The sequence below is a fragment of the Monodelphis domestica genome, chromosome 3, assembly GCF_027887165.1.
Source record: "Monodelphis domestica isolate mMonDom1 chromosome 3, mMonDom1.pri, whole genome shotgun sequence".
NCBI classification, from domain to species: Eukaryota; Metazoa; Chordata; class Mammalia; order Didelphimorphia; family Didelphidae; genus Monodelphis; species Monodelphis domestica.
Genome location: NC_077229.1, coordinates 433,055,939 through 433,083,403, shown reverse-complemented (window position 1 = coordinate 433,083,403; position 27,465 = coordinate 433,055,939). Strand labels below are relative to the sequence as shown.

General features: G+C 34.0%; 1 protein-coding gene across 4 annotated transcripts in view; it reads right to left on the bottom strand.

Annotated features, from left to right (window-relative positions):
- Nucleotides 1–27,465, bottom strand: part of WDR7 (WD repeat domain 7) — a 579,662-nt gene that overhangs the window by 102,630 nt on the left and 449,567 nt on the right. For all 4 annotated transcript variants that reach the window (XM_007487542.3, XM_001366509.4, XM_001366558.4 and 1 more), the window contains one exon: nucleotides 10,718–10,817. In XM_007487542.3, the coding sequence (XP_007487604.1) occupies nucleotides 10,718–10,817 (100 nt within the window). The remainder of the gene's footprint in view (nucleotides 1–10,717; nucleotides 10,818–27,465) is intronic.

Below are 27,465 nucleotides of genomic sequence, written 5' to 3'. Positions count from 1 at the left end.
CATTTATAAAATTCTGTTATAAGGATCTGTAATTTATAACCCTCCCCCACCAAAAAAAAAAAAGGTACAAACCCCCAACAAAACCTGTCAGATAGATAAGACAAATATATTTAGACTCATTTTACAGATAAGGAAACTGTCTCAGAGTGCCTTGCCCAACTCACAAAGCTAATAAATACTTGGAGTTAGGACCTGAAATCAGATCTTCTGAATGCATACCTTGTTATCTTTTCATTCTACAGTACTATGCTTCCTTAAATGAGTGTACAATCTGGTTGGAAGGGTTAGATTGATTAAAAAAGTAATTTAAGACACTTAATAAATAAGTGCACAACAAATAAAGGTTACAAGTGAGTAAATGCAGATAAAGAGATTTTGAAATTAAGTAGTAAAGTAGGAACTTAGATCATTTTGAAGAATATACTGACTATGGATAGATTAATAAATTGAGGTGATGAAGTACAAAGAAAGTTGTATTCTCAGGATGGTGGCTAGACAGAGGGTCACAGAATGATAGGATCATGAATCTAGAACTGTAAAAGACCATGGGTAATGTAAAGCCATCTAAAACCTATAAGAAAACTAGGGGAGTACAGTAGTCTTTATATATGAGGAAACAAAGGCCCAGATATTTCAATTGTCTTATTTAAGGTCACCTAAATAGTAAATGGCAGGGACTGGATGTTTGTAAAAGAACTAGAAAAAATAAGGGATAAGTGTATTGTGAGTTAAGAGGGCCTTAAATGCCAAGTTAAAAAGTTTGGATTTTATTCTCTAAATAATTAAGAATTATTTATTAAGTGTCTGCTACATGTAAAACACTGAGCTAGGTGTTGTCGATACAATTACAAAGAATGAAATGATCCTTACTTGAAGGAATATATGCTGTAATGGAGAAGACAACATACAAATATTATATAAAAAAATAAGACAAACATACAACCTACAAATATTATAGCATAAACATAATAAATGTGATAAAAATAAAATACAAATATACACAAGGTAGTTTGGAAAGGAGGGCACTAGCAGTTGGACAGATCAAGAAAGGTTTCATGAAGAGGATGGTGCTTGAGCTGCATCTTAAAGTGAATGATCCTATAAAGTGGAAGTAAAGAGGGGGTATACTCCAGGCATATGGGGTGATGGCAAATGCAAAGACAGAGATGGAGAGCTGTGTGTGAGGAACACAAAGAAGTGTGCCTGGATCACAGGATGTTGAAGGAGGAGGAATGTTCAATGAGACCAGAAAGACAGATTAAGGTAAAGTTGGTCAGGACTTCTGTGCTTAAGGGAAAACTACTTTGGCATCCTCATACAGAATGGCCTAGCAAGCTTGAGGCAGTGTGAATCTTAAAAACTACTCAGACTGTACCTTAGAAGATTTGGTTAAGCTATTCCCTTATTGTAACAATGGAGATACTTGGTCTAAGAAGAATCAAGAATATATTGGGAACTTTTAAAATTACTCCAGCCTACTCAGACAGTGCCTTAGGGGAAGATAAAGTTGTAAACTCCTGATTGAACAATGAAAGTCCCTCACTCATACCTTATAGTAAACCTAGAAACTTAAGTTAGGTCTATTTTTAGATCGAATACAAAAAGGTTTTAAGTACCAGTAAAGGTTAAATTAGTCACAAAAAGGTCAAGTAACTTATAAAAGGAAAGCTTAACAAAGAGGTGTGAAGTACTCAAAAGATATAATCTAACCAGAGAAGGTGTGAACTAAAGAGTGGTGAAAACTAAGAATGGGCAGTCCTGGAAAAAAGCTTCTATGGTGATTGGTAGACATGGAAATTTAGGGGAGGTGACATAAAAGAAAATTTTCTTTAAAAGGAAGGGTAAAAAGACAGTTGAGGGGAATTGGAGTTCAGGAAATTCAGTGGAGGACTGGAGCTTGTTTGGAGATGGTCTTGTGGTGAGTAATAAGACTGACTTGCTCTCCCTTAGGCTCAGGGAGGCCACTTTGGCCTGGGCCTTTAACAACTGCTTGGCTCAGCCCTAGCCAGAGTAGTTTAAATTAATTCTCTCTCTCTCTCTGTCTCTCTCTCTCTCTCCCTTAATTCTTTCTCTCTTTATTAATTAAAATCTCCATAAATCCCCAGCTGACTTGGGTATTTTCATATCTGGGAATTTCCCATGGCGACCACTTATTTTAGATTTTAAGTCAAAACACTAAAAATTATCCTTACAGTTTTGGCTGACCAAGTCGGTTTGTGATGAAAACCCTCAAATTTCTGTGAAATCTCTTTCCTTTCTCTCTTTATTACTTGCTCAAATCAGTCAGTCCTTTTAAACAAGCTAACTTGGCTTCAAAAACACAGCTGCAAGAGCAGGTGAGTAAAAAACATTTTAATTTCTCCTTAAATTAAATAGAACACAGCTGTTTTAAATCTTAGCAAAAAAGGGAAATCTGGAGAAAGCTTTTGGCCTTGTCCTGCTCCCTACCTGTTTACTTTAGAACTATGAGGTTACAGTCAGTTCACAACTTACTTAACAACTGGCTCATCAGCTCCATGACCAAACTTGTAAATATAGTATTTCTTGTCTCTCTGAAATGGCTCATCCCATGGAATTTATGGCAAAGTCTAATCAACATACTACTCCCCCTTGAGCTTTTGATTGTTGTAGCTGTAATATTGTATTTCCTTAAAAAACTCATTTCTCAGTCAAACTAACTGTTTGCTTCTTATAATATTCCACAAAATGCAGAACTAAATACTCGGCTTGAGCTTATAGAGAAAAGTTTGGGGGAGATCATAGCTTCTATAAATAGCATTAAAAGGGACTCAATAACATTCCAGGATAGGAGTGACTTATCTCTCCATACTTCCTCATTATCAGAATCTCTGTCCCACCCTGCTCTGGACAATATGACTCCTAGTTCACAAACTCCCACACCCCACACCCAACCCATTCTTCTCCCCCCCCCCTACTGACCACCCTAACCCCTCTACCCTAAGTTCACACCCTCCACATAATTCCTACCCTACCCTCTCCATCCTAAGTTCACACTTAAGTTCACACCCTACTCATTCCTCCAACCCTAACCTCTGCATCCTTTCCCCCAGCTAATGACCCTTCTTCCTTTGCTCCTCCTTCCCACCCTGCCCTATTCAATTCCCATACCCTTCCTACCTCTGATCCTTCTGGCACTATGGAACAACAAACCCTCCCCCTCAGTGTGCCCAACCCTTCCCTTTCTCATACCTACCCCACTGAGAATGGATTAAGAAGCCCAGAAATAGGAGTACCAAATAATTCAGATAGTTTATTTCCTTTTCCTTTAAGGGAAGTACCCACTTATAATAAAAATGGAAACTTGGTATCTGTAAGATACCATACACCTTTTAACCCTGTGATAGAGAATTTAAATAAATTCAAGGAAGATCTTCCATCATTTGAGGAAGAACTAATATTAATTATAAAAAGATTGGAGAACATATTCAGAACTTTTGACCCCACTTGGATGAATGTTGAAAATTTAGTAGAAAAATTTCTGACAAAGAGAGAGAAAAATAATGTCATCTCTCTGGCTAATCACAAGTGGGGTAAAAGAGGACATTATTGGCCAAATGAAGATCCACATTGGAATCCCAATGTTGAACAAGATTATACAAAACTAAACCAGGCCAGAGAAGCGTTATTGACAGCCATGAGAGCCTGCTCTGATAGACCTGAAAAATGGTCAAAATTTGAAAGAACCTGACAAGAAATTGATGAGACTCCCTCCCCATTTATGGACAGACTTATTGACATAGGAAATACATATATGGACCTTGATTTATCCAGAGAAAGTGACATTAGGCAAATACATAGGCAATTCATTGAGAATTGTTGTTCAGTGGTAAAAGACTACTTTAAAACTAGCTGTCCTAATTGGGACTCTATGAACCTCAAAGAATTGAGGATAGTAGCAACTTATGTTTATAAGGGTCGTGTAAAAAGACCTGAGGAACACAATATGTTAGTGGAAAACTTAAAGAAAGAAATTGAAATGTTAAAGAGACAATTGAAAAATAAGGGAGAGACCATAGCTCCTTTGCAGGAATCCACAAATAAATCAGTAACCTGCCACTTCTGTGAGAAAAAAGGATAGAGTGCAGAACTTTTCTCAAGATTATTAGAAGGAATACGCAATTTAATAACAACCATAGAAGTGATAATTATAGAAATAACTATAATGACTATAGAAATAAAAAATTTTTGAAATAGAAATTGGGAAAATGACAGTGCTCCAAATGAAGAAAATTATAATACCCAACACAATGCCCAACAATTATATATAAAAAATGGTGCCCATCCAAAAAATACTTGAGGTGCTAATGCCCCTCAGGGGGGTGCCCTTCAGTGGAGTGCACAAGGAACTTCCCAAACACAATGAAGGTATTTGGGGAGGGGCCTGGGGCACAGTAATCAGAGGATAAAACCTTTGATTTTCTAGACCCTGATGTCCTACTACCCATTGTCCCTATTCACTGACCTCCCCATACTAATGAACCCCATGTTACCTTAAAGGTGGGTAACACCTATTATGATTATCTTTTAGACACTGGAGCTACCAGATCTGTATTAAAGAGTATACCTGATTTACATTGTTATTCCATTGACTCACAAAGTGTAGTGGGAGTATCAGGAATACCCCAAAGAGTTAAAAAACTTCCTCCTAGAATGGTGTCTTTGGTACCCCTAGAGGAACAACATTCTTTCCTTTTGATGCTTGACTCCCCTTTAAATTTGCTGGGGAGGGATCTTATAAACAAACTCAGAGCCACAATAACTTGCTCCCCAGATGGTTCCTTGTCATTGGAAGTACCGGAGGAATCTTTAAATTTACTCCCTGTACTTCTCTCAGAAAGCCAGGAGGCAAAAGAGCCTTCCACCTTTGAAATACCTACGTATATACTGGAGTCTCTTTGGGCCACATCTTCAGATGTAGGCTTACTTACATCTGCTGTTCCTGTGCAGATAAAAACTAAATCTAGCCCACCTCCTTCCATTCCTCTGTATCCCCTCTCAAAAGAGGCAATTAAGGGTATTACCCCAGTTATTATTAACTCATTAATTGATCAGGGAATAATAAGCCCTTGTAAATCTGAATACAAATGCCCATCCTGCCCATTAAAAAACCAAAAAGGGTTAACAACAAAAATATTAATAATAACTATATTAGGGAGTGCTTTAAGGTTTGCAAAGTGGTTTACAAATATTAGTTCATTTTATCCTCACAACAATCCTGGAAAGAGGTGCTATTATTACACCCCTTTTACAGAGGCAATCAGTAACTTGTCTAAAGTCATGTAGCTAGTAAGTCTCTGAGGTATGTATTCCCTGTGACAATTATTGGGAATGCCACTTTTGCACTCACCTCAATATTAAATATGTTACAGAAAATGAGAGGCATTAGATGAAAATAAGGTTGGGAGGAACACCTGGACTAACCAAAAATATAAAGGAAATTCATGCTGGGGAGAATACATTGAAGACTAATTTTCAACATATAGCAAAAAACATTAAAGACATAGCAATGTGCATTTCTACAGCTTTTTATGTTTTTCTCATGACAACACTGTAAAGCAGTATTAAGTTTTAAGGAGAATGGAAGACTACAAAAGGACTAAAAAAATGGTGACTGAGAAGCCACTAGTTTCTCCTGATCCATAAATCAACTTTCTCATCTTTAGAAAGTTTTAATGTATTAATTGTTCAATATTATTAAAAAGACAATCCTGACTAAACTGATCTACTTATTAAATGCCATTCCAATCAGATTAGCAAAAAAAATTATTTAACAAGAAAAAAATAACAATACTGGATTTTTAACTGCATTATAAATCAGTAATTATCAAAATTATCTAGTACTAGCTAAGAAAAAGAAAGGTAGATCAGTCAAACAGAAAAGAAACACTATAAACATTAGTAAAAGATTATTGTAACCTTTTATTTGACAAAAATTTAGATCCAGGCTTTTGGGATAAGAAATTACTATTGGGGTAAAAATTGCTGAAAAACTGGAAAGTACTTTGGCAGAAACTAGGTCTAGATCAATATCTTACACCACTCAATAAGATAAGATCAAAATGAATACATGAGTTAGACAATAAGGAGATATAAGCAAATTAGAAGAATAAGGAACATATTACATATCAGACTTACAAACAGAAGAGGAATTTATGAGTAAATAAAAGATGTAGAGTATTCTGAGATGCAACATGGATAATTCTGAGTACATTAAATTGATACGGTTTTGTACAAATAAAACAAATGTCAAAATTTGAAAAAAAGCAGAAAATCAGAGGTGAAATTTTCAGTTTTTCAGATAGAAGTTTCATATCTAAAGGACTTTGTTAAATTTATAAGGATTAAAACCATCTCCCAATTGATAAAAAAAGATAAGAATGGACAAGTTTTTAGATAAAGAAATCAAGGTTATATATGGGAACATTTAAAAAATTCTCTAAACTACTACTGATTAGAGAAATGCAAAACAAAACAATACTGAGGTGTTATCCACATCCATTGGATTGGCTAAAATGTCAAAATGACAAAAGTTAGAAGAGATACTAATACACTGTTGGTGGAACTGTAAACTGATCCAATCATTTTAGAGTACAATTTGGAATTATGCCCAAAAAGTAATAAAATTGTACCCTTAGACCCAGCAGAACATTGTTAAGCAGATCAGGAAAAAGGAAAAGAACCTATATGTTCTAAAATTTTTATAGTATCTTTCTTTGTGGTGGCAAAGAACTGGAAATTAAGGGGATGTCCATCAACTGAGGAAAGGCTAAATAATTGTGGTGGAATTCTACTAAGCCATGAAAAAGGATGAATATTATTATTTTTTTTTAATTTGGAAAGAACTACATGAAATAATGAAGAATGAAACAAGTACACCCAAGAGAACATTATATACTGCTACAGATTTAATACTTAAAAGAATAACTTGTGGGTTCAAGTCTAGCTTCAGACACTTCCTGGCTGGGTGAGCCTGGGCAAGTCATTTAATCTCCACTGCCCAGTCCTTATTGCAATTCTGTCTTGGCATTAATACTTAGTATCAATCAGAAGGTAAGGGTTTAAAAAATACAAATTTTCCATCAAAATTCAGTATTTTTAGCATCAATATTCTCTTGATCTTTCCACAAAGTGCTATCTGGATATCTCATCCCAGCCTAGAAGCAACCTTGGACTCTCAGAGGCTATGCTATCAGAACACAAGTCCTGACTAGTTTTAAAATGCTAGTTGAGTTTTCCACATAGACCTGAAAATAGATTGTTTGACTTCCAAGGACAAACCTGAATAACATAACAAGAAATGAAAGTATCTACATTTTAGACAACAGAAAAGACTTAAGATAAATGTGACTCATCCTGAATTAACTAATTTTTTTCATTCATACTCCTGACTTATTAGAACACTAGAATTAATAGAAAATAATTATAAGAAAAACATTTGTAATTCAATTGAAACAACTTAATTTCAACTATTTAAATAAGTAACTGACAAGGAAAAATGAGTAATGGCAGCATAAATGACACTGGCACAGATTATAATAATTTCATACCAAAGTTACACTGATGTAAGTTAAATTGAGACCAGAAGAGTTTAATCAATAAAAACTGGACTTACTTGCCAGGCACAAAGAAATGGAGACCAAAGGCAACACTGTTTTAGCATATAAATGAGTTTGTAAAATCTTAGGGAAAAAAGATGATAGATGATTATAAACAATATTGTTTTTTAAAGCAGAGGATAAAACCAGTTTAAAGAAATCCTGGATAGAAATCTAGCTAAGCAAAGGCATCCTAAGGACATTAAAGGAAGAAAATTAAAAGAAGATAAGAAACAGAGGAAAATGGAAAAAAAAAACTACAAAAATTTATATTTGTGTACTGGGTGTACACACACATACACAAATGCACAAAGCATTTAGTCATTTGGTAAGCACTCACTATATGCTAGGAAGTGTGCTAAGTATTTACAAATACTATTTGTTTGATCCTTACAATAACACTGTGGAATAGGATTATTATTATCTCCACTTTACAATTGAGGAACCTGAGGCAATACAGGTTAACTGCCTTGCTCACATAAGTGGCTGAGGCCAAATCTGAACTCGTGTTCTTAAGTCCAGGACCAGTGCCGACTATTGGACCACTGAAATTTATTAAGAAGAGAGGTGACATGTTCATATCTGCTCTTTATGGAAGATAACTCTGACAATGGAGTGAAGGATGAACTGGACTGAACAGAGACTTGTGGCGTGCAGATCCACCAGCAGAATACTGAATTATTCTAGATATGAGGTGATGAGGGACTATCCTGGGATGATAGAGAGTGTCATATAAAAAGGCAAATATGAGAAATGTTATGAAGGTAAAATGGACAGGTCTTGTCAACAGATTGGATATGGGTGTGAGAGATAGGCATCAGGAATGATACTAGGTTGTAAACCTTGTGTTTACAAAGACAAGGGTGCTCTCTGTGGTAGGAGAGAAGTTAAGAAGATGGGAAGGATTTTGGGAGAGAGAAAATAATTTCACTTTTTGGACATATTGAATTGAACGGAATACTAACAAGGTAACAGACCTTAATCCTTTTCTACTCATATAGCCACCACCTGAACTCAAGCTCCAGTCATGTCTCATATGGATTGCTTTAATATACTTCTAATTAGATTCTTTGACTTGTCTCTCCCTACTTTTGTCTATCCCTCAAATAAATACTAAAGTAATTTTCACAAAGCATAATTCTTAACATGTCACAAGCACTATCACTTCTTTGCTCAATATATTTCAGGGGGCTCCCTATTATTTCTAGGTTGCAAAATAAATTCCCTTGTTTGGTATTTAAAGTTCTTCAAAATTTGGCTCCTTATCTTTCAAGCATTTAATAAATACATTAACCCGTTTACATGCATAGTCTATGATCTATGATGCAGCCATACCAGCTGACTTGCAGTTTCTCAAACACTATGCTCAATCTCTTTATCTCCATGACCTTGCAATGGTTGAACTCATGACTAGGATGCTCTTTTCTTTCACCTCCATCTCTTATAATGTCTAGATTTCTCTAAGACTAAAGTCAAAGTATCAGTTCCTGTAGAGGACTTTTCTGGTTCCCCTAGATTAGCACTGGTGAAGTATTGGCACACGTGCCAAGTGGACACTTGGGAACCTGTTCTGTTCCCCCTCTTCCCAGTGCCTGAGGACATTTTTTTTTTGCATGCTCTGTCCCTCTGTCCAGGCACCCAAAGTGAATACTTCCCCTCTGCTCTCTGGAGTAATGTGGGGGGACTCCCAGGTAGCCTGAAGTTGTAGTTTGGGTACGCAAACTTTAAAACCTTCACCAACACTGCCCTAGATCATCAGTTGAATTAACCTTTTTTTAGTCACTTCTCTAGCAGACTAGTAATAATGTTTTTAAATTAATAAAATAAAATATGCAAAATTACAAAGGAAGTCAATCATACTGGAATACAGTTATCAAAATATTAAAAAACAAGTGCACAGACCCCAGAATAAGATCCCTTGCCCTAGATGCTAGCATCTTTTCTTCTATTACTACTGAGAAGGTATAAACCCACAACTACTGATCTATATATCTTAGAGGTCCAGTTACTTTTTTTTAATGTCATCACAGGTAGTACTTGGCAATGCAGAGATTTAGTCTCATGACTCCAAATCCAGTACCTTTCTACTACTTAAAAATTTTCTCAGCAAGAAATCTGCACCTTGGGCCTTTCAATATAATTTAAAGGAGGTTTTTGAATGGAGACTTAAGGTAGTTTTTATCAGGCAATACATAGCTCACTATAAAGGAACATAATCAATAGTCTAGACTGATGAGTGTTTTCAAAATTCATTTCTTAAGACCAGAAAATATATGTAAACAAATCCAATAATTCATGATAGCTTAAGCAAATAATTTTAAAAGGCTCAACAAATCCTCTATTAAATTCATCTTTTAATGACCCTGTGTTCAAGCTTAATTTAGCAAACAATTCAAAATCTCAACCACTGAGCAACAGTTCTGAATTTCTTTATATTTTTTCTTAATATTTTTAACATATCAAACATGTATGCAATATGCCATCATTAATAACCATGTGAAGTGAAATGTAAGAAAGCATGAATCAAAATAAAAAATAAATTTATCACTGATACAGTGATACAGGCACAGGTAAGGTTAATTTTCATTCAGGTACATTAAAAAATATTAAGTTGTAATTTCAAAATTCAAAGCAAATCATAATATATTCTGGCTAAACAATCTATTACCTAATTCTGTTAAGATCCTATCTTGGTTAAACATCTGAAAAGTTATTTTAGTCATATTATAAAACTGTAGCATCATAAATTTTTTTATGGCAAAACTTGGCAAAATAAGCATCATAACTGAATCTACATAAAAACTACATGATAATAGACAAATGTTAAAAAAAAAGATAAAGTTTATTGCAGGGTAGTTTGTAAGCAGTATACACCTTACTTTGGGTTCCTATTATTAACTCATCTGTGGTAGCCCTTCAGTTCCAGTGAATGAAGACAGTAGGGCTCTATACTCTTTGAGTCCTTCATTAAACTATTGATCCTTTTAGCATTATCCATAATGTTCCAGCAGCTCAGCATGTCAACCAGGGTAGTGCTAGGCTCTCTTTGCTTTCAATAACTTCCACACTTTATGGAGAGGAAGTCACAATGATTTATTTACCTGACATTTTCCAGTCCGGATGTCGTACAGGGCCACTGAACCATGGCGAGCTCCAACTGCTATTCTGTGATTCCGTTCATAATAGCTGACCATGTAGAACCTGAATTGAACATTATAACAAGAAACAGGTGAGACTTGTCCTGCATGTGGAGAGGAATATTAACAGATTTCAGTGATCTATTCTAATGATGGTTTAAAAGATAAAGGCATGAATCCATAGCAATTAAGAATTAAGACTATTTAGTAACTTTTAGAATTTAACAAAATATTTTGAGGTAGAATCCAATTTTGGCTTCTGATAATAGTTAGAAAGTGATGGTTAAACAGGTTGTTTTGAAACACAACTCAAAATTATTAACATATCTGAATAATTAAAATAAAAACAGGTAAAACACCAGAATATTAAAGATGAGGATATAGTCTTTAAAATTTTTTTTTTAATTTGGTCAATTTCAAACATTATTCCTTGGTTACAAAAATAATTTTCTATTCCTCCCTCCCTTTTCCCCTCCCCTCCCAATTCCACTTGGTATTGCATGTGTCCTTGATCAGAACCCATTTCCATGTTGTTGGTATTTGTACTAGGATGCTCATTTAGAGTCTAGAGGATAGTCTTTTTATAGTAAATAATAATATCCACATTTCTGAATGTTGTCTTGAATAGGAAAGATTAAAGTACAGTAAATCTTGAATTTTAGTCTTTCATTCTGTTAAAGTATTATAAAATAAAACTATTTTTACTGGATAGAATAAGTGGAAGCTGATTCAGTTGGCTGTCAGTTATCACACCTTAAAGAAAAGCAAACTTAATAAAATAAAGCAACATTTCTTGTATAAATTGGGTGGAGGCAACTCTAGTTAATTGGCAGGTACTAGTTTTATTCTCTCAGCCAAGTGCAGAAGACATTGGCTCAGTCAGCTATGGTGTGGAATAAAACACTGGTTCTTCTCCAGGAATGGTGGGAAAGTCATTGGCTCATAAAGAATTCCACAGAAGATTCTGGAAGAGGAGAAAGGCATAGTGTCTCTCTCTTGGCCAAAGATAGTAGTCTATCTTCACCAAGTTAGACTCCAATTCTGGTTGATATTCAGCATGAGGCTAGCTTAGAATAGAAAGTTTGATTCTGGATAGTTCTACTAGTGTAGTTATCTGGTCAGCTAACTATTTTAGCATCTGAATAATTGTATAATATTTTTGTATAGGTATATAGTTTTTAACCCTACACCTTGTAAGTAAATAATGCTTGCTTAAATAATGATTGAACTTGGTATTGTGCATGGAGTTCTGAATGCTCAAAACTTGAGGGCTAAGATGGTGGAGAAAAAGACAATAGAAAGGAGATAAAAGCTTGGGCAATTAGTGAGGAGAAGTCTCTGGCCCAGGTACCAGTGAAATCTGAGTCCTCTGAAATGGCAGAAATCTGTGATTTTTCACAGGCTTTAATCAGATATTTTAGTTGACTTTTTAAATCTGTCAATCAAAAAAGTTATAACTTTCAAAACTTGCCCACTTTATTCATATTTATTATGTCATAAAAACAAATGTCACAAATGGTTATGACTATAATATGAAGCAATCTGGTTTTAGTGGCCCAAGTCACTTTTAACTCTTATATTTGCTATCTATTTAGCTTTACATTAGTAACCACTTTTAGGTACTATTATTGTCAAGTCAGAGTGATTTTCTTAGGCTTTTGTTTTCTCCCCTGTCTTGGATCTATAATTTATGTTAATTTCCAAGACTAGATTAGAAATTTCTATTCCTTAAATGGATAATAGTAGCTTCATTTATCTATTTGTTGTTCAACTGACTGAAGTATGCAAAAGTTGAAAAGAAGGATGATGGCAAAATGACTAAGATTTAAGTTTCTATGCCAAAGGATTTGCAAATGAGCCACATCCATTCATTGCCTATGCCAGATTTGCTTGGTTGGACATGATAGTCCATATGGCATGTTCATGACCAATATCAATGATATTGTCCTTTAAAAAAAAAAACAACTTCATTCTACTTTCTTCTTTGATCCTTCCCCCAGCAACTTACTAATCTAATACTCTACTTTAAATCTGAAGGTATTTTTAATAGTTTCAAATAAATATAATTAAGAAGAATTTGATAATTTTTTGTAATATCTTGATGACATTTATCCATGTTTATAGCTATCATATAACTAGTTGTACTTTATCATAGTAACTCTAAAAATGAAACTAGCTGTTCTGAAATTTATCACATCCATATTTTGCATTATACTAAGAACCCTAGAAAAATAAAATGCCAATATGTATTTTAAAAACTTTACATAGACTTTATAACTAAATTGTTAGAGCTACTTTGTAAAAGATGATGTCATTTACTTTTTAAAATTCAAAAAAAGTAAATGGTGTTAATGTCAATCCAAAGTGAATATAGTTTTCTTAAATTATTGTTTTTTATACACTCCTAACCAATTTTATTCTGTCATATAATCTACAAACACTAGTATGTGTAGCAGAAAAAAATCAAATCTATTCTTGGAAGGAAGTCTTAGGCTTTATGAAAAAAATTTTAACAGGTCTAATTTTTCATTCTTTGCAATTGACTCCAAGAGTAATACATGTGTATTTTTGGACAAGATCTTAATGAACTCTGGACCCTAAAAATCTTAAGGCATAACTTTTGCATTTAAATCTTTAGCAAAACTTATAATCCCTCTATATGTTTTGAATTACATCTCTTGTATGGTTGGTTACTACAGTTTAACCTATGAAGGGGTATATAATTTTGATGTCTATTCATAATTATCTGGTTGATAAGGTTGTTCATATTAATTAGGTATCTGCTTACAGATGAGTGTGAGAAAAGAGGCAGGAGAAGTAAAAGGACTTGAAGTAAAAAAGCAGGACTTGTGAAGCAGAAAAGAGACTGAAATGGGGGATGTGAAACTAGGGAGAACCTGAGAAAGGATCAAGGGTGAAGGAGCAGTGTGAATCTTAAAATTTCTCAGACTTGTGAATGTTAAAAATTCTCAGACTCTACCTTAGAACATTTGGTTAAGACCATTCCCCATTTTAAACAATGAAGGTACTTGATCAGGAATGTGAGAACTCTAACATTACTCCACCGATATTTAAGCATACTTTAGGGGAAGATAAAGTTGTAAAAGCCTTACTGAACAATGAAAAGTATTTAACTCATACTTATAGTGAGGCAAAAACCCTTAAGCTAAGCCTATTTTTAGATCTAATACAAAAAGGTGCTAAGTACCCTATGAAGGTCAAATTAATCACTAAAAGGTCAGGTAACTTGTAAACTTGCAAGGGACAAGCTTAACAAAAGAGGTGTGAAGTTTTAGTCTACTCAGGTGTGAATTACTCAAAAGTTTAGTCTACTCATGTGTGAATTAAGAATGGTCAGTCCTGTGACAACATGTACTGTGATTGGTAGATGTGAAAATTTAAGGGAGGTGACATAGGAGAAAATTCTCTTTAAAAGGAGGCCAGAAGGCCTCTGAAGGGAAGAATTCAGCCTTGGAAGCTGAAGTGGAGCTCAGGAGCTGAACTGGTGGGTCTCTCCGAACACTAGAATCTTTCTTGGGACAAATCTTGTGGTGAGTAGATTAAAGACTGACTGATCTCTCTCTTAAGGCTTTGGCCTAGGTTGGCCTAGCCCTTTCTCATTATTTCCTTTTACTCTCTCTCTCCCCCTTTCATTAATATTTTAATTTGTATTAATTAAAATCTCCATAAAACCCAGCTGACTTGGGTATATTTAATATTTAGGAATTTTCCCATGGTGACCACTATATTTTTGATTTGAAACCATATTTCCGTGGTCACAGTTTAAGGTAACCACTCTTTTAACTGTTAAAGCAGATAGATTCAATGAAAGGAAGAAAGACTAAAAAGCTCTATAAAGTGCATGACAGAAAGAAAAGGGTATGAAGACTGCAAAGGTAGGAAAGAGTCAGGCAATTAAAGAGTTTTAAATGCCAGAGGAAAGAGTTTATATTTGATCCTAGAGGTAGTATACAGTCACTGGAGGATGGCCGCATTTTTTTTTCTCATGAGAGAAGGATGAAGGAGGAATGGGATATGGATGGGGGTCAAGGATGAGCATGAAGAGATAAGAGGGAACTCTCTGTGAATGGCCTCAATTATTTAAGGCAAGCTCTTAGTTGAGAGAGTGGAAGCCTTTGGGGTGTAGGAGGGGTTTGAGAGAAGTTTGAAGAATGATTAATTAAGGGAGTATAAAAGGACTGCCTTGCTGCAGTGAGGGATCAGTTGAGATTATATAACATAAGTGTATAATGGACTTTAGTAGTGTTTCATGATTTTTTTCCTACCTTCATTCAGCAGCATGTAAGAGCAAAAAAAGATAGTAGATGGTGTAATCCAAGGCTGAGGCTTGCAAGGGCAAGTTCTTTATAAATAGGTGAAGAAGGAAAAGGCCTTGAGAAAAGAAGCTAGTATAATAGAGTTGAATAAGTTCAACTTGGGGCTAAGACAGGAAAGGAAAGATAATGTTGATGGTGTAGGGGCAATAGCCTAGGAAAGAAGTAAGGGTTTGGGGAACTGTAAGTCACAATGACAAAGATAAAAGATACAAGGCAGAGGGAGAGGTGGAATGATAATAGATTTTGGTTAGATAAGGTATTTCAGAGTTCATGAAAATGAAAGTGGAATAAGTGGTAGATGGCAAGATCAAGGGGATAACAATCTCAGTTGCCTCTGAAGGTGAGGTAGAAGAGTAGGTCAGAGTAAATTATTAAATTGAGGAACTGTAAGATCAGAAAGTTTAAAGGAATATATGCATGCTGAAGTCATATTTTGAGCACAGTTGAGGAGACGGAAAAGTCTTTGAGTCAGGCACTAAACTTGAGAAAGTAGGACATTGTCCTGGAGTTTGGCAGACAAGAAGCATCAGAATCTTGATTGGATAATAAATCTGGATTGAATGAACCTCAAAGGAGGGTTGATGGTGGTAGAGAGAACAGAGGTGGCATGAGGAGCAAAGAGTAGTCCAGTTCCCTCACTAAAACCAGTGAGTTGGGCGATGAGTCAAAGGGTAATAAATGCTGGATAGTTGAGACCAGAAAGAAATGTCATAAATGTAAACATTTATTGAGGTCTGTTATGCATTGGGTTCTCTCTAGAGGGGCCATTCAGAAGAAATAGCAGTTCAATGCTTGGCTCAGAATAGTCAAATATCTTCCCCAGGTTTAGTTAGATATTAAGTATAAGAGTAGGGATACTTGTTACTACTGATAATCCATTTCTCCCAACTTTAAATTGACTACTACCACATAGACTTGAGATGAAAGCATGGACACATCCTTTAGTGACTAGAATAGTAATTGTGCTAAAGTTCATTGTTCTTTAAAAATGTATATTTTACAGAATATATAATAATTGAAAAAGCAATCAAAGTGAATAAGAACCACCAAATCTTTCCCCATTTCCCTATTACAAATGTATTTTCAATTCAAACAACTACAGATTTACTAGAAGCTATTATAATTGCCCATGAAGCAGGATACATTAGCATGAAACTGACAGTTTTATAATGAAAGACACTTGATCATATCTTGTGAAAACAGGAATATGTGTCTAAGTTGAACTGTAAAAAGGCCAATAAAATTAAAATGGACTAAATGTGTGAAATAAAAAGACTGTTATATATGTTAAATGAAATATCATAAAAATAGTAAAGAATTGACAAACACTGTATGTTCATTTTACAAAAATTTTACTGAGCAAAATGTTGTTACATCTAATATCATAACTGCAAGTACTGAGGCATTATAAATCATTAATTATTAGGCACTAAAACAAATGTCAGGGGAAGGGTCTGAAATCTCCCACTTCCAAGTTTTTAAAAACAAAATTAGTTATGAGGTTTTATGAAATATGGCATATGTCACTGAAAGACAGTGTGATGCTAAAGACAGGAAGTTAGAAAGACAGATATATAAATTAGTATTTATGAAGTGCTTACTATATGCCAGTCATTATGCTAAGAGCTGAGGATACAAATAGAAGCAAAGAAGACTGCACTCTAGGAGTGTCCCCACTAATAAAGGAAGACAATAGGTAAAGCATAAAGAAGAGTCTGAAAGCATAAAGAGAAGACAACTATAGAGACATGGTCTGGAGATGATGTTTAAATAGTGTGAAGGCCTCATTTGGTGAAAGAAAAGGTGAAAACTCACTCTCAGGAGTACAGTTTCCTAAAACAGAGTCTATGGTTCCATTTTGGGTTGGAATGGGTAGGAAAAGAAGGAAATGGAATGAAGATACAGCCTGGCTAATGTGTGTGAAAATGGCTGGGAATTAAAAGTTAAGTGACCTCAGTATGAATTCCCACTGGTATTATATGATAGTTGAATTATCATGGGAATCATTTGATCATTCTTCAGACTTAGTTTTCTCATCTGAAAAAGTGTTATTTTGCAAAAAGATGATCAGAAGTGAAATATTTTCTAAATCTTAAAACCTTTGTAAATTCTAACGAATGTGTTATTTTTATTTTTCTGCCATTTAAGATGGTTACTGTTTCTCTCTAAAGCAGTATGATAAACTAAATAAGAATTTAAAGTTTGTTTTAGATTCATTCTTTTAAAGTAAAATTTATCAGTTGTCAAATGCAAAATTCAAGCACCAATGCCTCTTTGTATTGTCAAGGTGATCCTGTGTTTCTGAAGGGAAACCAAGGAAATTTAAGCCCCAACAGGCTTTATTTATGCCTAAAAAAACTTCAAAACTAGGTGGATCAGATGATAGAGAGCCAGGCCCAGAGACTGGAGGGTATGAGTTCAAATATGACCTCACATTTCTTAGCTATGTGACCCTGGCCAAGTCACTCAACTTCTACTGCCTAGCCCATACTACTCTACACAGTACTGATTCTAAGACAGAAGGTAAGGGTATTTAAAAAAAAGAAAGAAAAAGAAAACTTTTAACTGCACACAAACACAAATACATTTTGGCTGAACAATAGGTGGTTAATTTTAACCCATATCTCATTTGCTATTGTTTAGTCATTTTTCAGTTGTCTGATTTTTTATGACTCTTCTCTTGACAAAAATTGAGGAAACTAAGGCCAAGCAGCTAGTAAATGCCAGAGGTCAGATGTGATGAGTCTTTTTGACTTCAGGCCTAGCACTTTATCCAGTGCATCAACTACTTGCCCCATTATATCTTATGTAGTCTGTCTTTAATTAGCTCATGCCAGTAATAGAGTTTTAGCAGGTGGTAGAAAAGATCATTCTTGTGGTCTTGGAAAATGGTAACACTATAGAATATCTAGTGAGAGGGCATCTGTAACTAGAACCTAGAGTCATGCTCATTGCTGCTTTTTGATAAATATTAATTAAAATGAATAAATATTAATAGTTGTGGCACACTTGCTATGATATCCATGAAACGATTTCCTGTGTTTCTAGGTGGAAAACCAGGCCAACAGATGTGTGGTGCATCTAGCTCAATAGCAAAGGTTCTTCATATCAGAATTTTCTTTGTAGGTATGTATGTAAGAATAGGTATCACCCAAGTTATTGTTTTTAATGGGTGACATATAATGATTACTAATACCATTAACACAACAGTATAAAAATGTTCAAAATGGAGGTTATATTTCTGAAATAATTAAGCATGGTAAATAAAATGTTAAAATAATTTTCTAATTCTGCAAATTTTGAAGGAAATTGACAAAGAAATGGTATCTCTCCTTTGGCAAAACTGCCACCTTCTATATTCCTAACAGTTTAAAATTATTTTTCCTGTTAAATGATGAAAAAAACTGAAGCTGTGGATATTTACTGACCTGGAGATTTTTAATAATGAATGACAGTAATTTGTTGAGGTAATTTGTAGGGGTAGGAGGATGAGTGATTTTCAGAGGATCTTTCTAACTATGAGACTCCTGCATAATTATTTATTATAAAAAGTATATTTTCATAAATGGCAACATTAATTTAAGATTTCACAAGTTGATATGAATACTGTTTTAAACCCCACTAGTATTATCATTCTTTATTGAATAAGACCACAGGTTTGGACAAGATTTTTTAAAAAATGAGATCACACTGTTATTCTAAAGTAGACAGCATTCATTTCCTTACTGGATTTTAAGTGCCCATTTAGGTGAACGGAGCTGATTCAGCTTTTTGCTTGAAAAGCAGAATCAATCAGTCTGTCTACTTAATAACAAAGTTACAGAAAACATAAACTGTCTCTGAAAATATACACTTTTAACTACTGCATAAGTTGTTTATGTTCTGTATTCTCTTCTTTCCCATTTTCAGTTCAAAAGCAAAAATATTTCTTTTCTTTTGAGTTTTTATACAATATTTCCATGTTGCATTTCCAAGAAACTTCCAATCATGTATTTTTCATTATTCCTTTCAGCTGAGTTACACTAACATTTTAATGGAAACATCTGCTAATGTGCATTAAACTTTCTTTAGAGAGTGTATGTGAATAATGGTGAGTGTTTTACTGTAAAGCATATATTGTATATGTGAAAAAAATAGTGAGTCATTTTTTTTAAGCCACCAATAGCTGAGGTCAGCTAAAAGACAATGTGCATGAAACAGCTAAACCACATGAGGACATTTTACATTCCAATGGCAAGAAGACTTCTGAAAATCCAGATGATTTATCCCTTCAAAATCTTGGCAGATTAGATAAATCTATATTCTGAGTGATGGCTTATTATCGTTCACAGAATAAACAGCAGCCAAAAAATAAATGCTTACATAGTAGCACACATTTCATTGTCATAATCTTTGTTCAACTTGCTTATGAGGAATGTGAAGTGCCACATGAACACGGGACATTGAGGATGAGATGAAAAGATGATATAACATGGTTTATGCTCCCTTAGATAAATGTTCAGCTATGGTTTAATTATTAACATTCAGTCACTGGTATCACTTTATGGAATTTGAAGATATCTTCAACACATCAATCTGAGATATTAGATATATTTTCCAGTAAATGAAGATTTAAAACCAGGCTATGTTGGAAGTATAGATTCTAGGCCAGTACCTGCAATACTTCTCACTGTATATATTTAGCTTCTTGATTTCTGAGAAAACATTTTGTATTCTGACATTGAATGTCTGCATCTTTTAATTGCTATAAAACACAGCTAAGTGCTGGGTTTGCTCTCTCCAAGGGCTGTTACACGTTACTGTAATACACATCCAGGTAACGAGCTAGTATATGGTTGAATTCCCTAAACGCTGAAATGCTCTTATAGCCATAAAATACATTAGAGTAAATTTAAGAGCCAAACAATGTAATATATGATCAGTAAAAACAATGTTTTTCAAAATTTTCAAGTATTTTGCAAGGAATCAAAATACATTTAAGAGAAAGAATAATGAAAAAGAATTCACCAAACAAACAAATTCATTTTACTGAAAAAAAACCCAACAACAAATTAAATTATAAATTTGTCTTGGTGTAAGGAAGATTTCTTTCCTTTCTTTTCAACAAAAACCATTGTAATGCCATGAAATATGTACCTTTATAAATGAATTCTTTTGAATTTTCAATTTTATAAATTTATATGGGTGAAAGGAAACTCAGGTCATTTAGTTCAAATTTGTTAGTGAATAAAAAAAAAACCTAGGCTCAGGAAACTTTTTCAACCATCTTAACATTACACTATTATAAATTTTTTTTTCCTGGATATTGCAGATAAATGATGAACTGGTTCCAGAAATTAAAAGGAAAAGTAAACTGGCTCACATTAGGTGAATTGTGAATTGCATTTGATGACCTCAAACTTAAAACAAACACACACACACACACACACACACACACACACACACACACACACACACACATATGGAGAAGCAGTATGGTGCAGTGTGAACAGTGGTCTAGATCTGATGTCAAAGAACTCAAGTTCAAAACCTACCTGAGATATAATTCTTTGGCCTGAGAAAAGTCATAACCCAGAGAAATCAGAATTTCCTTAATGATGAGATTGGTCCAGAAGATTTCCAGTTCCTCTCTAGCTCTAAACCTATGCTCTAAGGCTCTGGAACACAGATTACCATGTATTCCAGGAATTAAAGAGACAAGGCATCAGAAAGACTTGATAGATGCATGGTAGTTGTGAACAGGCTCTAGTATATCACCAGTCAAAAATTATGTAGGAAAAGCAGCATAAAATATATTATCAGGGATGTATAACTGGAGAGGAGAATGGCTGGTCCTTGACCAAGAGTGTGAGGGAGAGGGGCAGATAGGTGGCTGAGTGTACTGAGAAGCAGGCCTGCAGATAGGAGGTCCTGGGCTCTAATCCGGCCTCAGACACTTCCTACCTGTGTGACCCTGGCAAAGTCACTTAACCCCCATTATCTAGCCCTTACAGCTCTTCTGCCTTGGAACTAATACACAGTATTGATTCTAAGTCAGAAAATAGGGTTTTTTTTTAAAGACTGTGGGAAAACTGATGGATAGTTATGATAGCAAGCTCCTAAGTATCCTGAATGAATAGTAAGGATGATTTTCAGAACATGGAAGACATAAAAGAGGCTGAAGAGTTAGATGTGTAGTACTGGACAACATACCAAAACTAATGAGATCACAGATTCATCAAATGATCAAAGCAAATAATTACTTAGTGTGAAATATGAGTATCATAACAGAATCTATAACAAGAATAACTGTTAAAGTTAAAGTCTCCTAGGAAACAGTCATCAACTAGTACTCTTTTAATATGATTAAATAATCTACTGGAGTCTATTATAAACTAGTGTATGATACTATTATGAGACACTTGTCAGATACTTTATGATATTGGGATATAGAATATGACAGTGATAGGAGGCACAGTGGTAGAGAACTAGATCTAGAGAGTTAATCTAGAGGGTTAATAAGTCTTGGGTTCAAATAAGTCTTGAGTTCAAATTCAGTCTCAGGAACTAGCCAGTGTAAATCCGGACAAGTTACTTAACCTCTCTTTTCTCATTTATAAAAATGGCGATAATAACAACATTTAACTCCAAAGGTTGTTGTAAGAATAAAATAATATTTGTAAATAATCAGATATTTGTAAAATGCTTTTGCAACCTTAAAGTGCTGTAGAAATGCTATTAATTAGTAGTAGTAACCCTATCTAAAATAATTTGACTTAATATCTCATTTTTAGTGAGCCTGTATTTGATTATAGTGGTACTTAACAATATCAAATATAGATAGATCTAGAAGAACTGGAAAAAGGTCAATGGATATGGCAACGAGGGTATTCTTGACCTTTGGGAGAACAATTTCTGCTCTTATAAGGTCTGAGATTATCAAGCGTGGAGAACTTTTCCAAGAAGTCCAGGAGTAAAGTTATGAGCAAATAAACTTACTTGTAGGTTAAAAGACTTTTTTGTTAATTTTTATTTTAGGATAAAGAGTTGCTAGTATATTGATAGAAATAAGGAATGGGGGGGGGGGCAGCTGGGTGGCTCAGTGGATTGAGAGCCAGGACTAGAGATGGGAGGTCTTAGGTTCAAATCTGGCCTCAGACACTTCCTAACTATGTGATCTTGGACAAATCACTTAACCCCTGTTGCCTAGCCCTTACCACTCTTCTGCCTTAGAACCAACATACAGTATTGATTCTAATGTAAGGGTTTAAAAAAATAAGGCAAGAATCTGGTAGAGGAGAGATGAAAGATTTTTATGGGATTAGGAAGGAAAGAATGTTATATAAAATGAGCATATCTCCTTTAATTAAAAAAAGATGGGTATAGAGAAGGAAAAATTTAGATGAAACAAAGTCAGAAAAGTCATTTATAAAAATAAGATTACATTTATTGTAAGTACAGTGGAAGTGAGCTAAGATCAAAGAATAGCATTATGTGAAGGTTGATTTCAATGAATTCAAAAGGAAGAATTCCTTAACCATAAGTTTTAACTAGATATAACATAGGTTACCTCAATAATTAGAGAGCCCAATATCATTAAATATATATTTAGATATTGATAACCTTGATAACCATTTATTAGTATTGCTGTAAAAAGGATTCATCTTTAAATAGGAGAGAATGACCTCTAGGGTCTGTTCCAGCTCTGAGATTCTATTAAGTTGAAGGAAGGAAGCTCAGATTTCCTTGGCAAATTCCTCACCTAGGATCATTGAGGACATGGACTGTATCACTTTTGCCTTTGTTTTCTCAGTGCCAAGAACAGTGCCAGAAAATAGTGGGCACTTAATGTTTGTTGATGGATTAATTAAAGGTTTCCAAGATTTATACATTTTGTTTTTTAAAAATTTAAGAATATTCTTGGCTACAGCACATTAAATAAAAGATACAATCATAATTTGGCAAAGCATTGTTTCCCTGGTCATAGGCCCAAGGTAGCATTTGAGATAAGTCATTCAACTACAAATTCTTTAGAAATTTCAGTAAATCAAATATTAACTGAAATTCTTTATTTTATCTATTCTCTTTTCTCAGGACAACATGCATAGGGAGAATAACTTGTAGTTTTTAAAAGCCCAAGGCACTTAGTTACTATATTCATATTAAGTATAACTCCAAGAATGTTGATATAATATAGTTCTCAATTATATTAAGTTTGTGATACAATGAAATTTATTTTTCAAAATATTTTTAATCTTTTGAATTACTGTAAATCTATAAAATTAATTTTAAAATTTAAAATTGATAAAGAAGAGGTAGTAGTAAGTGACAGAGGCAGGATTGAAGCCTAAAGTACTGTGATTTCTAATCTAGGACTTTTTCCATAGTCCATTGAAGTGCTCTTCTTTCCTTAGAGAGTAACATAACGAGGAAATTTTTATAGTACTCTGTTACCTCCTGGACAAATTCAGAGAATTCCTTGAATGAAAAATATACCCCAAAATCAAAGATGAAAAAGGCAGAAGTATCTTTTTTACCTCTCCCTGTCTGAGTGCAGAATTTCTGATGGAAGTTTTAATGTGTCTAGATAGGGAGACAAGAGTTCCTATGGAAGTGTTCTATGAAAGAACAGTAAGGGGGCATGATGTTTGTTTCTCTGGTGCTGGAACAATGAATTCTATCTAGAAGAGCAGTAAACAAAATCAGGGATAGAAGACTTCACTTTGGTTTGTTTACATAGAAAACAGGACTTTGGTTTCCTCTGTAAGATTCAGATGAACTAAATAGCATCCACTATCCTTTATTTATGGCTCTATAACTAACACTTTTGGGTCTCTATAAAATGATGCAAAAATCACTTTTCTTACTCTTGCTCTTGAATAAAATGAAATAAATGGAGGTGAAAGACACTTCACAGGTTATCTAGGCCAGCTTCCTTATTTCACAGATGAAGAATCTAAGGAAACAACTTATATAACCTGTCCAAGGATCACATTGATGGAAAAGGAATAAAGTGCTATAGATTTTTCCAAGGAATAATAGTAAACTTAAGCAACCATATTCATTGACACGATGTTGAGTGCTATGAAGCCTATATAATAAATTAGAAGATAATGTACCTGTCCTTCATCTACTTAATTAGAGAGATGTAGAACACACTTCTGAAATGATATAGGAACACAATCAGACCACAGTTAAAAGAACAGATTCAGACCACAGTTAGAAAGTAGGGAGATGAAGTAGCTAGGTAGCAAGATTGAGAGCCAGACTTGGAGACGGGAGGTCCTGGGTTCAAATCTGTCATCAGATACTTTTTAGCTGTGTGACCCTGGACAAGTCGTTAAAGTCCCATTGCATAACCCTTATTGTTCTTCTGTCTTAGGATGCTAAGACAGAAGGGGATGAGGTTGATGGCTATATTGGCCAGAGGTATTAGTAAAGGATACTATATTATTTATAATCACAGGCACTAAGATAAAATTTACTTAGAAATGTCTGCACTTCTGATTCTAATAAAGCATAATGCCAACTTGTGTCTTTTAGACTATCACTGAGGAGGCAACAATCTAACACAAGTTTCACTAAGAGCCTAGAAAAATGAAATGGCAGTGATACTACCAGATACATTAAAATTATGTCACATGTTATTATACAGTAGTTAATATTATAATACTATCCTCTTATATTACATATTATACTTCTTAGCCTTTTTATGCATACTACCAATTACCTCAAAAGAGAAAGCAATGTTTTTCCTTTGTCTTCTAAGAATAGCATTTAATTCCCATATAACAATGAACACCTATTTGTCATATGGATGAAAAGTCCTTGACAGTAGAAGCATTTTGTACAACTGGGTTGTGAGTCAGAGAATGTATGCTGTATTCAATCTCAAGGGCATACAAATCTAAGCAATTTTCTTGTATTATTAATGGAAGTCACTGTATTATTAATAATATGCCTGGAACTAAAATGTAAATTATTAGGTCACATTTAAATCTATGACTACAATACTTAGGCATAACACTGATGTGTTTCTGATACTATTTTCTGAAATGCCAAGGAAAATGTCTTCAGGTATATAAACTGGCCCATAAAGACCTTATGGACTTAGAGACGACAACACATTATGAAATAAACATTTACTATTCACTAAAATAGACTAGTACCCTCTACAGGGACTTAAAAAAATTTCTTCAACTATGCAATAAAGTAAAGTAATTTGGATGCTGAATGACCAAGTTGATTTGGAAGGTAATAAATAAGAAACAAATGGAATGATGAAATAGAGTTAATAATTACACAGAGCTATTCCTTGATTTAGGGATTATCCAGGCAATCTCTTCTTTCTTTTCCCAATTGCTTATATCTTGGACATTTCTCTGTTAACAGAATGCTTTATCATAGAATACATAAGAAGTACAAATAAGAGGTGCTAAAACTCAGGTCTGTATCAAAGAGCCTCAGTTATAAGGTTTGATGAAGAACGGAAGTGACAGCTGCTGGCCAGTGTTGTTTTGGAGTTATCTATAGATTTCAATTATTCATGCTATTTCTATTTTGTGTTACCACAGAGAGTCAAAGGCTGTTTTTGGTAACAGGATTATGCTGATGTCCAATTCCATGATTTTTTTTTCCCTGAGAATTCCTCTGAAACAGTGGTTCTCAAACTTTTCCAAAGTAGGACCCTTCAATATAAACCAAGCTTTGGCAGAACATTTACTAAATCATCTTAAATTATCATTTGTAACACTGATTAGCACAACATGGGGTTCATTAAAAAGAAAGTCAGGATGTTTCAAGGTGCTTTGAAGAACAGTTTGAGAATTATTATTCTAAAACCATACATTTTTAATGGCCTGGATCAGGATGGTTTTACCCAGAGAATAAAAGGTGAAGAATGAGAATAATTCTGATTATATTACTGCTAAAATAAAAGCTAAAATAAAAGTAATTTGCATTACTGGTAGAAGCTTTATGCTTAGAAATGACATTACTGTGTACTCTTGTCCATTCCCATATGCAAGTAAAAATGATCACAATAACCATTTAACAATTTAAATAAACTATGATTAAGTAAAAATAACTGGCATATTGAACTTTCTTGAACTATTCCTTCTCCTTTATGCTTGAATTTCTTCTTTTTAGGTTAAAATTTGAATAGATTTGAAAAAAAAATCTTTGGAATTCAAGTAGGGAGTATTGTTAATTATGACCAAACTCTAAATTCTTTAAGATAGTCACTTAGAAATCAACTCCATTACGGTAGTGACAATTTAAAAGATCAAGCACATGACAAAAATTTGCTTAGACAAAAAAAGACTGTTACACTGCTAGTAATTTATGAAGAGAATTTTGGCAGAATTATGATTTTAAAGGTACAAAATTATGATTTTAAAAACTGCCCAAACAGTAATTTGCCCATGTAAGTAATGTTAAAATAAGTAGGTCCATTTTCCAGCAGAAAGACCAAATTGTTCACTCAATATATGTCCCATGATACTGACTTTTGGTAAAATTCTCTCTATTCAACACAGACTGACTAAAAGCCACCTCTTTCATGAGCTCTCTCTTGATCTCTCTCCTCTTTACTTCTCCTACACATATCATGCTTTATTTTAGGGTACTTGTCTTTTTCTATATATATTGCAAGAATCTTATCTATCTTTATATGCTCCAATACCAGCAACATACTTTTAAATGTTAAATTATTTTAAAAATAACTCTAAATAAAATCATGGTTACCTAGCATGTTAGTGATCATTTAATTAACAGGTAACCTTTAGTTCTAAATATGGAAGGGTACTTTTAATTATAAAATATCTTATGAACTTCTATATTGCATATTAGCTTATATTCAAATTAACCAAAACATAAGTTTCCCCCACAGTAATTTAGTGTTTAATTTTACTGCCAAAATAAATTTCTTTTTTATTTTAAAATTAAATGATTCTTTAAAAAAATTTCCCCATTACATGTAAAATGCTTCCAACATTTAAAAAAATACTATTATTCTTATATACTCTTATACATGTGGATTCAAATAAGAACAATACTCTGCATTTTTAATCACACAAAGCACTTTTAAATATGTTATTTCTACTTACTGTACATTTTAAAATATAAGATGATTGCCTAAGAGATAAGAAATCAAAATGAAACTATTTTTCCACTTTATAATCTATCTTCACCATATCTTCCATTATGGAGGACAGCCTGAGCTACAAATGGAGAAAATAAAACACTTTTAAAAGACTGTAAGAGGGGCATGCAGGTAGCACTGTGCTAAAAGTCGAGAGACCTTGGGCTCAAATCTGACCTCAGATACATTTTAGCTGTGTGACCTTGGGCAAGTCACTTAACCTTGTTTACCTAGCCCTTGCCCTTCTGTCTTAT